At 43.9% G+C, this 13,810-nt stretch overlaps 1 protein-coding gene across 4 annotated transcripts in view; it reads left to right on the top strand.

The window, feature by feature from the left end:
- Nucleotides 1-13,810, top strand: part of CSK (chloroplast sensor kinase) — a 99,248-nt gene that overhangs the window by 53,203 nt on the left and 32,235 nt on the right. For 3 of the 4 annotated variants that reach the window (XM_087661174.1, XM_087661171.1, XM_087661172.1), the window contains 2 exons: nucleotides 3,357-3,425; nucleotides 3,559-3,651. In XM_087661174.1, coding sequence (XP_087517300.1) covers nucleotides 3,357-3,425; nucleotides 3,559-3,651 — 162 coding nt within the window. The remainder of the gene's footprint in view (nucleotides 1-3,356; nucleotides 3,426-3,558; nucleotides 3,652-13,810) is intronic. The other variant, XM_087661173.1, reaches the window with a different exon arrangement.

The following is a 13,810-nucleotide window of genomic DNA, read 5'->3' as shown; positions in this document are numbered from 1 at the left end:
GCGATCATATGGGAAAGGAGAAAAAACCGGGAGATCTTAATAGATCTTGGGGAGTTAAGCACATGCCACCAAGAAGCATGAATAACCATGCTACCGTGAGAAATGCCATTCTTTTCTATAAAAATATTTGCTACATCTGTCCAGGGATGAGTTTGTACACAAAGAGCCCGCAGAAGAGCTAACCTCAAAGCAGCCATATGAAAATTAACATCCAATAGATCTGCTCCCCCCAATCCTTTTAGGAGTAGTCACGTGTTGCCATGAAATCCACACCTGACCCAAGCGATTTCTTTTCTTCTTCCATAACATGAATCGGATAGGTTGGACCAATTTCAATAGGGCCTTCTTAATCCAAGGAACCAAAGGCAAGAAAAATGAAATCATGCTGAGCATAATGCATTGTGCAACTTTAAGTCTCACATGGAGAGGCCAACCTTGTGACTTCGAGTGCATAAACCGATCATGAATACAAGATGCCATCCAATCCAACAAGGCACGAAGAGCCACCTCCATCCCAATAGGATAACCCAAGTGTCTAGTTATATTCCCCTTGGGAATCACAATACCATCGCAACCCAAAGCTTGCAAATCATTTTCTATAGTAGAAGAGAGTAGAGTGGATTTTTGAGCATTAATATGGAGCCTTGATGCCATAGCAAAAAGTTTCCATGCGACCATTGCCCGATCAACATTGGAGCGATCAGGAATCATTTGCCAAAGATTGATCCACAAGTTGGGTGCCACTGGGAAGAGACAAACCCACAATCTCACCTTGATTGGCCAACTTATCCAACAAAGAAAGCATCGGGTGAGTAACTAATGCAAACAACAAAGGACTGAGAGGGCGGCCTTGACGGAGAGAGGAGGATAAGGTAATTTCATTAGTGATGCCTCCATTAAGTGCAATACGGGCCGTTGTGCCCTGACCAATAGTATCCATAAGAGAAACCATATGTGGCCCAAAACCCATGGTGAACATTAGCTGCCTCAAAAAAGATTAGCTTACATAATCAAATGCCTTTTTTATATTAAGTTGAAGCATGACCACCTGTTGGCTTGAAGCTTTTGCAAAGTCTGAACATTCAAAATGTTATGCATTATATTCCAACCCTTAATGAAACGGTATTGGCAAGGATGAACCAAATGCGGAAATACTTTTTGCAATCTGTTGGCAATGATTTTTGAAAAGATTTTGTATAAAGAGCCCATAATAGAAATGGGTCTCCATTGTTTCAAAGAAGTAGGAGAGGGAACCTTGGGCAATAACTGAATGACTGGAATCTTCCAATTTGAAGGCATGATACCGGAATTCCAAACTTGCTGACACAGGTGAGTCAATGGGTCCTTAAGTTGCGCAACATTGGTTGAAAATAATTTATTAGGAAGGCCATCCCAACCAGGGCTTTTTCTTTTAGGAAAATGGGACAGTACCTCTTCCACTTCATCTTCTGAGATATCCGCCTCCATTAAGGTTACCCATTCTGGCTATTTGATGCTTGAAAGTATTGCAATAGGAGGCCCTAGATGAAGTAAACTTAAATGCCTATGTCCGCAAGATGATTGAATCATCATCCAAGGCATTGCCATTGAGCTAGAGACTTGTAGGTGGGGAGTAACCAGCCACCATTGCTGAATCAAACCAAAAAATGGATGTGTCAAAAGCATCCCTAATAGGGTTTGGAGGGGTGCTAACCGCCATTATCCAAGAAGTCATGGGAGAGATGGGAAGGGAAGAGGAAGTAGGGGAGACTCCGGAGAGATCTCCCATCCAAGAGTAGCATCTCTCCCGAGTCCCACAAAGCCCATCAACATCTCTGAAAGCAAGAAAGGTGGAAAACAAAGAAGCGAGCAAGCCACAGAAAGAGAAGGTAGAGTGAGCCTCAAGAAAGAAGGGAGTTCAACCGTGAGCTTAGTAGAAACAAGAGGAGTCCAATGAAAGGACCATGAGTGAGCAAGGCGCGGGGGGTTTGGTCCCATCAAGCCAAGGGGCGTAGAAGAAAATTCCATCACTAACTTGATCACAAATGTATCTGCGAGCAAAGTGAACTACGTCTGACAGAATCTCTTGAGGGCCCAACAATGATTTGTAAAAATCTACACACATGTGAATGATGGATGCAGGTTCTATCACTATAACACCTTGTTCATTCTTGAGACGCACAATATTTTCCTGGGCATATTTCTGATGTAATCGAGCAAAGAACTGGTGAGATTGACAGTTGTTATCATGCAAAGCCTCTGCTCTAGACATCAATTTAAATTTAGCATATTCCTGTTCCTGTAAAGATTGAACTCGGCCTTTCAACCTTTCAATGCCTATCAGCAAGTCATCTGTAGTATCTCCCAACTGACATAAAGACAATGAACGGGCCAACAAAGATTGCGCATGCAGCAATTCAGCGCGTAAAATGGAAGCATGCTGAATACCAAATTGTCGGGATAACATACGCGCATTATCCCTAAAAACAGCCCATGCTTCCAATCCTTTTGATAGGACCCTGGAACGAAAGGAGTCAATTATTCCTGAATACATTCCGGAAACTGATTTGGCAGGAGAAAGGATTGATTGAAACGAATAGGCAAGCGAGCCAGGAGAGCCTTATAGGCATGAACAGGTCGATGTGTCATTTCCAAGATCAAAGGACAAGACATGCTTTCACTCTATCCACATATCAAGGACTGCAGGGAGAAAATAATCACTTTGACAAACATAGATCCTATCCAGTCTGGCCCATCTCTCTCTCTCTCTCTCTCTCTCTCTCATACACAAAATTACTTCACACCTAGGCCAACAACATCCTTTGTTTGTCACAAAATTGAAGTACCTGTGGGCATTTTGCTGGTGTGGAATTCCGTTGACTAAGAGTTGTGCTATGACGTTCAGGTATTTGGAAGAGGTTGTCTATGAGAAAACCGATTCTAGAGTACTGCCTTATCCTGACAGAGAAGACTGATTTGACAGTTGCATATTCCTTGATTTGTTTTTTTTTTCAACATTGCATTTCAGGATCAAAGTTTTATTTGTGCAATGGTAATTGAATTATTTTCAGTTGTATGTACTGTATGCAGCAGGTGTGCTAGACGTTCTCAGAACTTCGAGACCTATGCTGCAGTGTTTCTATGTTTGCTGAATGTGGGGCATTGTCTGAGGATAGGTGTTAAACTGGATAAAATTATGTGGGAAGGATGTAGATAGATTGTTGTTGACAGTGGTAAATAAGTGAAATAGTGTGTCTTGGTCCTCAAGTAGTGCAGCAGAGTTTCTATTTGCTTCATAAAGCTCTGTATTGTGTTGAATATCAGCTTTACATTTATTATTGTCGTGGAAAGTTTGACATCCAGATTGAAATGTGCAGGTTCGTGGGCCACTTGCAGCAATTAGAACTCTTGGCAAGATGCTGCAGCCCCAATTAAAAAGAGGCGAGGTTGCCGAACATGCTGCCTTATGAATATTGACATTGTTGCAATTATAGAAGATAAATTTAAAAAAAAAAGTTTCACTTTTGTTCTATCTGGTGTGGTTGCTAATTTTTATTAAGAGTGCATATGTTCATACAGATATCAAGTGATGTTCTCGATGATATTATAGTGCAAGGTGAGAGAATGAAAGAAGTTATACAACAGTTTCAAGAGGTTATCTATTTTAATCAGGTATGCCATTTTTTTAGAACACATTAAAATATTATTTCTACCTATTGCTTTCATAAAGGAGGCAATAAAATAAAAGCTTAAAGGGCATGGCTGGATATCCTGTTAGAAGAACACTTTTGTCTGCATGCCAACATGAGCAGTTGCAGGAAGTGCAATGCGACTTAGAAAACAAATTTTGTTGATGAATACCTGACTTCTCATTGAAGATGGACATTGGTTTCTACAGTCCCACACCTGCAAGGGGATTGCATCTCCAAGAAGTAGAAGGGCACATATCTGCAGAGTGAACCAGTGCTGGCGCCTGTTTCTTCCATCATTGGCTCTTGCTAGTAATCTTTTAGTGTCATATAGCATACTATTGGACATGTCAGATGACAATCAAAGACATCTTATCTCTCCATGATAAACAAAGAGAGACAAGCTAGTAAAAGTAGAAGATCTATCTCCATGTATATGAAAGATAGGGAGGGAGGGAGGAAGGAGTATAGAGATTGAGTGCAGGCTCATGTATTAGCAGATTGCGATTGTCACAAGGACGCCAAACTTTATTGATTTGCTTAGCATTTTATCAAAAGTTAATCAAATGTGCTAATTTGACTTGCACATATGAGGTGCAAGTTAATTATTTCATGGTGTGTGACCTAGGACCTCGAGATATGAGTTGGTGCCAAGGGCAAAAGCTGTAATAAGTTATTCGCGATGGGTACTAAGTGGTAACCAGTGTTAAATTTGGACCTAGACCAATTTATTGGCCACTAATGTCAGTGGTGACATTAGAGACTAGGCATTAATTAATTAATTGATTGATTAATGTCAGTATAAAGATTAATAATTGCTCAGGGACACTTGCAAGACAAATTGGCCTAGTCAATTTAATTATTGGTTGGTGAAATTAAATTTTTAAGCATTAGAAAAATTATTAAATTACTTTTAAAAATCTTTTGAAAATTAAATCAATAAGCTAGATAATGTTAGAAAATGGGACTAGAAGGCTGCCACTTGACAAAACTTGCCCATGTAAGTAGAAAAAACGTTTTTTGGGAGTGGTTGAAGTCTATTCCAACCATTGTGAGAGAGGAGGTTGTTAGAGAGCAAGGAGATGCTGCTGATGTGATTTGCAGCTACCAAGGACCATTCCTATAGCAAGTAAGAGTAGTGTGGAGTCCTCTAGGAGTAGTTGACAACATTTCAAGTTCCTTTTGGTATAGGTGACAATATACAGGAGAGGGCAATAGCCTTTCTGGTGGTCCTAAGCTGTAGATGATAGCTTCCATGGTTGTTTGAGTAGGGCAACAACAAATTTTTAGCATTTCTCATGATGAAACTTTGAAACTTCTTTCTCTGCAGTATTCTCTTTCATCTCTTAGCTATTTCTCAAGTTATCTGAGTAGAATGCAACCATTTGAGTAATCAAAGGTGAAGATATTTGAAAATCTCTACTGTAAACCCTTATTTATAGAAAAAATCAAGGTTTGACAACCATCTCAAGATGCATGCTTAGAATTGAGCTTAGGACTTGAATTCCAACAACTGAAATTGAGGACTTTCAAGGAGATTCAAGAGGCCAGCCAACCAATATCAAATTTGGGGATTAATTTGTCTTTCAAGGAGCAAGGTGAAAGCCAATCTCTAAGCAAACCAAGGGGAAAATTGGTTGGAAGGCTTGCTAATCATTTGTGATAGCAAGGGACATTTGGATCAGCGGAGGAGATTAAGAAATCTCAGTTGTACTCCATCCAATTGCAATATAAGATAAAAAAATACCGAAAGAGGCGTCAATTTCGGGGCCAATAGGGTGTTCAATGTCCAATATTGTATGGTAAAGTGTGCTATTTAGTTTAGTGAATTTGTTAATTGCTGTAATTAAGTGCATAATCAGGTTTCACCACCCTCTCCAAGAAGAAAGGCTGGTTTCAAGGTTCCATAGTCAGGATGCTATCAATTCCCTTGAATTGGTGGACCGAGGCACCTAATTGAAGGCCAAAAGATTTCCTCTAGTGCTGAAATTGTATTCAGTTGAGCGTTATAGCAAGAATGTCTTCAGATAGTGAGATGAGATTAAGCAGGTATGATGCCTCTCAATCTGAAAATTCACGAAGTGTTGGTGAAAATGCAATGTTTGAACTTGGACAAGACAGACAACATGGGAAGTAAGCTAACAATGTTGGTTTAGATCAAAATGTGGATCCTTCTATGCCTCTTGAAGCTAATGATCAGCAAGAGAAAATTGATAGGCATTAAAATGTATCTTAGTATGGTTACTGGTATGCAAATTTCCATGCACAGTCACCTTGCGATGGTCCAAAGTATGCAAACAAAAGTGTTTTTGTTAATGCATTTGGTGCTCCTAGCATATTAGATGCACATGAGTGGCTAGTCAACCAAGTGCGAGGTTTCATGTTGGTTAAGTGGAAATTGCAGCAATGTGAAAGTATAAAGCATCGCAATATTTAAGAGGGAAAAAGGCTTAGACTCTAGTGGAGGTTTCAAGGCAAGTAATGTTAGAGGTAAAGTTTTCATGTACTTCTTGGTGAAGCTTCAACATTGTTTCACCTATGAAAGAACGCAACTGGATGGAGGAGGATGCCCTTGCAAATCATTCTCAATGATGCACTTTACCTTGATGTGTTTCTGTTAGAGCCAATTTCGGATTGGGCTCTTTTAGGCTCACGAGAGTATAAAAGGTTTAAAGTATTGCTTGATACTGAAGGAAGAGGTTACATCTGCACTCCCCTAGTGATGGACAGCTTGGTTATGTAGTGGATCTTGGATGTACTTGGTTTGCATCTAGGGTACTATAACTGACAATATTTTTGCCATTGGGATCACTATTTAGTGTACTAGTCACTGTGAGTTTGTATGTAGATGTGTATGGTTTGCATTTAGGCTTTGAAACTATACATTTGCAAGGTTATTGATATGCATAGAATACATGGAATGTACATTTTGATGTGATGCACATTTGCAAGCCATGTATGGGATACATGGATGGTATGTAGTGTACATTTGTAGGTGATGCAAGAGAAATATAATTGCATTAGTTATGTGTTTTGCAGTTGATGTTTAGCTGGCATGAGTATCATGTAGTACATCATTGCAATGAGGCACTGATTATGCTTAGTTTATGCATTACAATGCCTTGGTGGTGAGAATAGTGTTGGATTTTGGCATGTGGATACATTCCTTATGGTTTTGATAGCGGGTTTGATTCATGTGTATGGATTTTAACTGGTTCAAGTGATTGGAACTTGACACGCAGAGGACATAAGCATGGTTAAGCAATAGGTGCTCTCCCCATCCTATTCATGTTTCCTCTCCCTCATCTTCATCAGAGACATCCATGCCTTGTCTCTCTTTGATGGCCCCGTAGGGTGATGTATATCCTTCCCAGCCTCACCCTTGACTTGAAGGTGGATGGGCCAAATTAACCCATATAGTCGAGACCTTTGACCTTTGAGAAATTTTCACTATTGTTGAATCAATGCTCAGCTACATGTGCGCGCGTACACACACACACACACACACACAATAACATTGAACCATGTGAGAAAGAAAGAAAGAAAGAAAGAAAGATCTATTAATGTCTCTAGAAGGCCAGGATGGCCTATGAGACCATAACCAATACAATTGGTATCATCATCTCTCATTAGAGAAGAAAAACAAAATTATGTCCAGATCTACACGATAATCTGAAATGGGAAATGAAAATAAGGAAAGAGTATAGAGTATCTCCCTCTTAGTCTCTGGAATCCACCAAAACTTTGCCAGCTATCTCGACTAAGTCAACGTGGAAATATTCGTCTGTAGCGAACAATCGTGGTGCGAATGTGTCGCATATGAGCATGCCTACATTGCCGAGCAGGTACTCTAGGGCGTCGTGCTTTGTATAACGTTGTAGCTTTGTCTATTGTGATGCCACGTGATGATGTCCCTCGATGGCACCTGTCAGTAGGAGATGTAGTGTCTAAGGTGGCAGTGGCCCGGGGGGTTAACTATACTGAAAAATTTTGTAACTACTCTATGGAGGGGCGAACGTGGTTGGGATTGGCTCCGATCTCGTAACAATGCTACTCTGCACCGTTGGAGCTTCAATAAGAAAAGAACCAGACATCTTTGGTCCTCATAGTCCGTCACCTGTCTCAATGGTCTGAAGCCCTCCTTAAAGAGGCAATGGTAGCGGCCTCGGATATCATAGTATACAATACATCTACAAATGTAGTGTTCCTCTGTCTTTGGCCCCCATTTGCAAAGATGGCATATCCTCTCATTTGTTGCAATATGACTCCATCAACCTGTCTCAATCATTAGCTGATGTGATGAGGTGCGGATGTGTCCAATAGCAACTCGAAGCCCATGAGAGAGTTAAACATCCGTATATCTCGCCCTCACTATGAGACCATCATGGGAAAGCTGCAAGAAGTGACACTGGTATTGTGCCATCTTCGAGCCTGTGGGAGCTCTCGCTCAACCGCCAAAACCCACGGACCGCTTATTGTTTCAAGCGTTCCAAGCCGAGCACTAATGGCTACCTCTCACATAGCCGACACGCCATCCATCTCTATGGGTGTAGTGAGCTTACCTCCATGCCCGATCGAGTTACCTTCTCTCCCGAGTACTCCGATAGCTCCACGATCCAAGTGCAAGCTTCAAGCAAGCTCCACGCTCCAAGCTCCATTGTCACGAGCAAGACAAGAGAAGAGAAGAGAAGAGAAGAGAAGAAGAGAGGAGAAGATGGAGAGCTTCTCCTCCTCGGTCCCTCACCCTTACACACCCACTCCCTCACTCCCTCACACTCTCATACTTCCTCTCTCAAGCACAAGCTCAAGCAAGAAAGAAGAAGAAGAAGAAGAGGAGAGCCTAGCTTGTTAGCCAGTCATTTCCTAGACAGTGCGGACATTAGTGCCACGTCAGCACCTGTAGTCGGACAGGTTGCTGTAGTCGGACAGTATTTACTGTAGTCGACTGCACTTAATGCAACCGACCCGCTGTAATTATTTTCTATTTTTTGGCTATTTATAGCCGGTTTTGTGGCACACTTCAGCATTCATTATTCAGATTCTGATCTTGAGATCTGTTGGCTGAGACAGGGGCTGACGGAGATCGAGGTCATCAAGTCGGAGACATATGCAGATATTTTCTCTGCCCCCTTGTATATTTCTGCACTCTTATACAGCATACTACACCGTAGATTTTCTGCGTTTACACTGTCTCCTTTTCTCTCTCTCTCCTCTCTGTGTTCTCTCTCTCTCGGTCTTTGTCCTATGCTTCCGCATCACTGCACTCTGACATGGTATCAGAGCGGTGAAGATGGACTGATTGAGGGCTGAACCTATCTGAAGCGGAGATTTCAGCGTGACACAAGGCTGCGTTTCCAGGTTTCGAGGGCGAATGGGAGGGCTGCGCATCAGATCAGGGCTGAAGCGAGCGTGGGCGTGCGGGAAAGGATTCCAATCGGTGAATTTGCTACAGGTTATTGTTGTTCGAAGGGGAGAAAGGCTGCGTTTGAGGCTTTCCATTGCAGATTTTACCTTTTCATTGCCTCCGGCGGGTGAAGAAGGTTTGGGCAGAGGAGGAATCAGTCCTAGAAGGCTGCGTTTTCAGAGTCAGAGGGGGTTGCTTTTGCGTTTGTGCAGGTATTGCAGGTTAGCATGTCTTCAGAGACTGATTTGGAGTTCTAGGCGATCATGGACAGGAAGGTGCATGTCCTACCGGCTCTTCCAATGGATCAAAAGCTTGATGGTGACAATTACCGCATTTGGCGGGTGATGATGTTGGCCATTTTAGAGTCTTATGATTTGGCGGAACTGGTGATGGAGGAGATTAACAAGCCCTCGGTGAGGGATGAGTCCAAACTCTCTTTCAATGCTCGTGCGGAGTTGACCAAGGCCCAGTCTCATTGGGACAAACCAAATGCTAGGATTTGATCTTTTCTGTTTCTGTCTTGCACCACAGTCGTGATAGCTCACATTGAGCACTTGACAGTGGCTCGTGAGATATGGCTGGAGCTCGACCAGATGTACAACCGGATGACCCTGATGAAGAGGGTTTCTTTGGAGGTGCAGATGCAGACTTTGTCTGTGAATAAGTCTTCTTCGCTTCGGGAACACATCAACAAGCTTCGGCAGCTTTAGATGCAGGTTTAAAATGCGGGGAAGCCTATTTCTTCCGAAGACATGGTGATCACTTTACTATCCTAGTTGCCGCCACGATTCGGTACTTTTTATTCCGCTCTTATTGCTTCACGGTAGGAGTGGACTTCTTCGGTGGAAAGAGTTGGTTCTTATGGTCTTGGACTAGGAGGAACAATTGAAGGGACAGAATGCTTCCAAATCGGAGGTATTGGTTGGTCAAGCCTCTCAGAAGAAGGGAAAGGACTAAAAGAAGAAGAAGAAGGAGGATAACAAATCCAAGAAGGACAAGGAGAAGGAATCAACTTGCCATATTTGTGGCAAGACGGGTCACTGGAAGAAGGATTGCCCCGACAAAGACAAGAAGGATACCAAGAAGAAGGACACGAAGGACTCTGGAGCGGTGGCTGCACCCTTATCAGCTGCTTTTTTACACTTAGCAGTCATTGAGGACTCTACACTGACAACTTCTAATGCTGCGATGACAGCCCCCCAGGCTCGAGAGTGGATTGTGGATAGCGGTGCCTCACAGTACATGACTCCTTCTGTTGGTGTTGCCCATTTGCAACCTTCGCGTGGGCAGATTCTCATTGGAGACAGCTCTTCTATGTCTATTGCTGCGCAGGGTGAGATGCAGCTTATTCCAGATGGACGTGGTGATACCCACACCTTTGAGGTGTTGCATGTGCCAGGATTGGGGTATCATTTACTTTCGGTTCATAAGATTTGTGCTCTAGGCCTCTTGGTGGAGTTTGACAGTGATATTGTTCGAGTCCTTGATTGTGGATCGAGGAAGGTTCTCTTTCAGGGTATGAGGAGAATGGAGTCTACACATTGAAGTCTTCTTCAGCTCTTACTTCTCTTCTTCTTACTTCTCAGATACAGTCCGAGCTATGGCATGCTCGGTTTGGCCACCTGAACTACGAGTATCTTCGGAAGGCATGGCGAGGGTCCTTTGTTCGAGGCTTGCCGGACATAGTGGTGAGCCATCAGCCATGTGTCTCCTTCATTCGTGGGAAACTACATTGGGATGCGATTCCCAACAAAGCTTCTAGGCGGTCTACTTCACCTATGGAGCTTGTATCTACGGATCTTCGTGGCCCGATGAGGACCAAGTCCCTGAAGGGGAGCTTGTACTTTATGTTGATCGTAGATGACTACAACAGGATGACTTGGGCCTATTTCTTGACTTTGAAGTCGGAGGCTTTCTCTCATTTCAAGGATTGGCTTCTCTTTGAGATGAACCGTTTTGGCTAGCGAGACTGAAGACCTTGCGTTCAGACAAGGGAGGAGAATTTATATCTAATGAGTTTGCTCGTTTTTGTGCAGATAGGGGCATTCACTAGGAGTTTGCTAACACCAGCACTCCTCAAGAGAATGGCATTTTGGAGCGGAAGAACCGAAGTGTGATCGAGATGGCATGCACCATGATGGAGCACCGCAAGACACCTCAGTTTCTGTGGGCCGAGGCAGTGGCTACCGCAGTTCACATCCTTAATCGATCTCGCACTTCGACCGTCGATAGGATGATACCTTTTGAGGCTTACTTCGGGACTAAGCCTGATGTCTCTTATTTTAGGATCTTTGGGTGTGACGCTTATGTGCACATTCCGAAGACGTAGCGTGATAAGTTCGAGGCGGCTTCCCGATGACAGGTTTTTGTTGGCTATAGGTCCTAATCCCAAGGCTATTGTTTGTTTGATCCCGTTTATAGGAGCCGAGATGTGCGGTTCGTGGAAGTACCGGCCACAGAGGGGGGTGAGGAGCACCCCATCCTTGGAGATCCAAGGGAGAGTTGGGCTCCCGAGACAGTTCCTTTGGAGCCAGAGCCTCTTGATGGAGATTCTTCTTCGGATTCAGAGTCTTCTCTTCCATCGGCCACCCCCGAGGAGCTTCCGCCGGTGGATGTTCCTGAGTCTTCAGCAGATGGAGAACGATGGGGAGAGGTTCGTCCTCCTTGTTGGGCCCGTGACACCCTCCGAGATTCAAGGATCGAGGGGGTCCCTAAGGAGTGGGAATCGCAGGATGGACCGCAGAGGTCACAGAGGAACCAAGTACATTCTTCGGAGCTTGTTTGCTCCAACTATTGTTTACTGACCCGTGTTATGTAGGATCAAGAGCCCACTTCAGTGAAGGAGGCTTTGCTATCTGATCATTGGTAGAAGGCCATGGAAGCCGAGTTGGAGGCTATTGAGAGGAATGGCACTTGGTCTCTTGTGCCTCGCCCCTCTCACAAGAAGGTGATTGGTGTCAAGTGGGCCTTCAAGACCAAGTACCTTAGTGATGGTTCTTTGGACAAGCACAAGGCTCGCCTTGTTGCTAAAGGTTTTGCTCAGCGCCCAAGCATTGATTTCCATGATACTTTTGGCCCCACTGCTCGTATGGCGACTATTGGAGCTGTTCTTGCCTTGGCTGGCCATAGGAGATGGCCTGTTTATCAGTTGGATGTGAAGTTGGCCTTTCTGAATGGTGACTTGCAGGAGAAGATCTATGTTGAGTAGCCTCCTGGCTTTGGATCCTCGCATGGCAAAGTTTATAGGTTGAAGAAGGCCTTGTATGGCCTTAAGCAGGCTCCGCGTGCATGGAACGAGAAGATTGACTCGTTTCTTCAGTTAAAGTTGGGATATCGGTGCTCCAAGGCCGATCCGCAGCTTTATGTGCACACTTCTGAAGTTGGTCGTCTGTTGTTCGTGTTATATGTTGATGATTTGATTTTGACAGGGGATCATGCACAGAAGGTCCGAGAGACCAGGACAGCTTTACATCAGGCATTCGAGATGACGGATTTGGGGCTTCTTCATTTCTTCTTGGGTCACGAGATTTATTAGTCTTAGAGGGGGTTTTTCATCTCTCAGCAGAGGTACATTCAGGAGCTCTTGGTGACTTTCGAGATGGAGACTTGTCGGCCCATTACTACTCCTATGGATCCGAATTGGAAGGCCACTTCACACTTAGATTCTCCCTTGATGGATGCTTCATGCTACCACCAGTTGATTGGATCCTTGATTTGGCTTCTCAACACTCGCGTTGATATTTGTTTTGCTCTAGGTCTTTTGGTAGGGTTCATGACGGAACCCAACAGGTGCATTGGCAGGCTGCCCTGAGGATTCTTTGGTATTTGAGGGGGACCTCTGACTAAGGGATTTCTTATCCCGCAGGTACAGATGCTACAGATTTGGTTCTTGTAGGTTGGAGTGACTCGGATTGGGCTGGAGATGTGGACCACCAACGGTCTACTACAGGCTACTGTTTTATCTTGGGTACAGGTGTTATCCCTTGGAGTAGCAAGAAGCACCCACGGTAGCCCTTTCTTCTATTGAGGCGGAGTATCGAGCTACATCTTCCACCACATGTGAGATTGTGTGGCTTCGGAGATTGTTGGAGGAGCTTGGCCGCCCCCAGACTCGTCCTACTCTTCTGCGATGCGACAATGAGAGTTGCATTGCCTTGGTACGGAATCCAGTATTCCATGCCCGGACGAAGCACATTGAGATCCAGTATCACTTCATTCAGGAGAAGCTTCTGGATGGGACCATTGATGTGGAGTATTGCAAGATGGAGAATAATCTTGCAGATTTGTTCACGAAGGCGCTTCCCCAGGCTCTTTTTCGGCAGCATTCCAGATCCCTCAGTCTTTTCACCTGTCCAGGATTTGAGAGGGGGTGTTAGCTAGTCATTTCCTGGACAGTGCGGACATCAGTGCCACGTCAGCACCTGGAGTCGGACAGTATTTACTGCAGCCGACCAGCTGCAATTATTTCCTATTTTTCGGCTATTTATAGCCGGTTTTGTGGCACACTTCAGCATTCATTATTCAGATTCTAATCTTGAGATCTGTTGGCTGAGACAGATTGTGCTCGGGCTGACGGAGATCGAGGTCATCAAGTCGGAGATATACGCAGATATTTCCTCTGCCCCCTTGTGTATTTCTGCACTTTTATACATCATACTACACCGCAGATTTTCTGCGTTTACACTGTCTCCTTTTCTCTCTCTCTCTTCTCTCTGTGTTCTCTCTCTCTCTCAGTCTT

Source organism: Lygodium microphyllum, chromosome 21, assembly GCF_053477565.2.
Source record: "Lygodium microphyllum isolate KBCC chromosome 21, Lygodium_microphyllum_v1.1.10, whole genome shotgun sequence".
NCBI classification, from domain to species: domain Eukaryota; kingdom Viridiplantae; phylum Streptophyta; class Polypodiopsida; order Schizaeales; family Lygodiaceae; genus Lygodium; species Lygodium microphyllum.
This window is presented reverse-complemented; position numbering and strand designations above follow the sequence as displayed.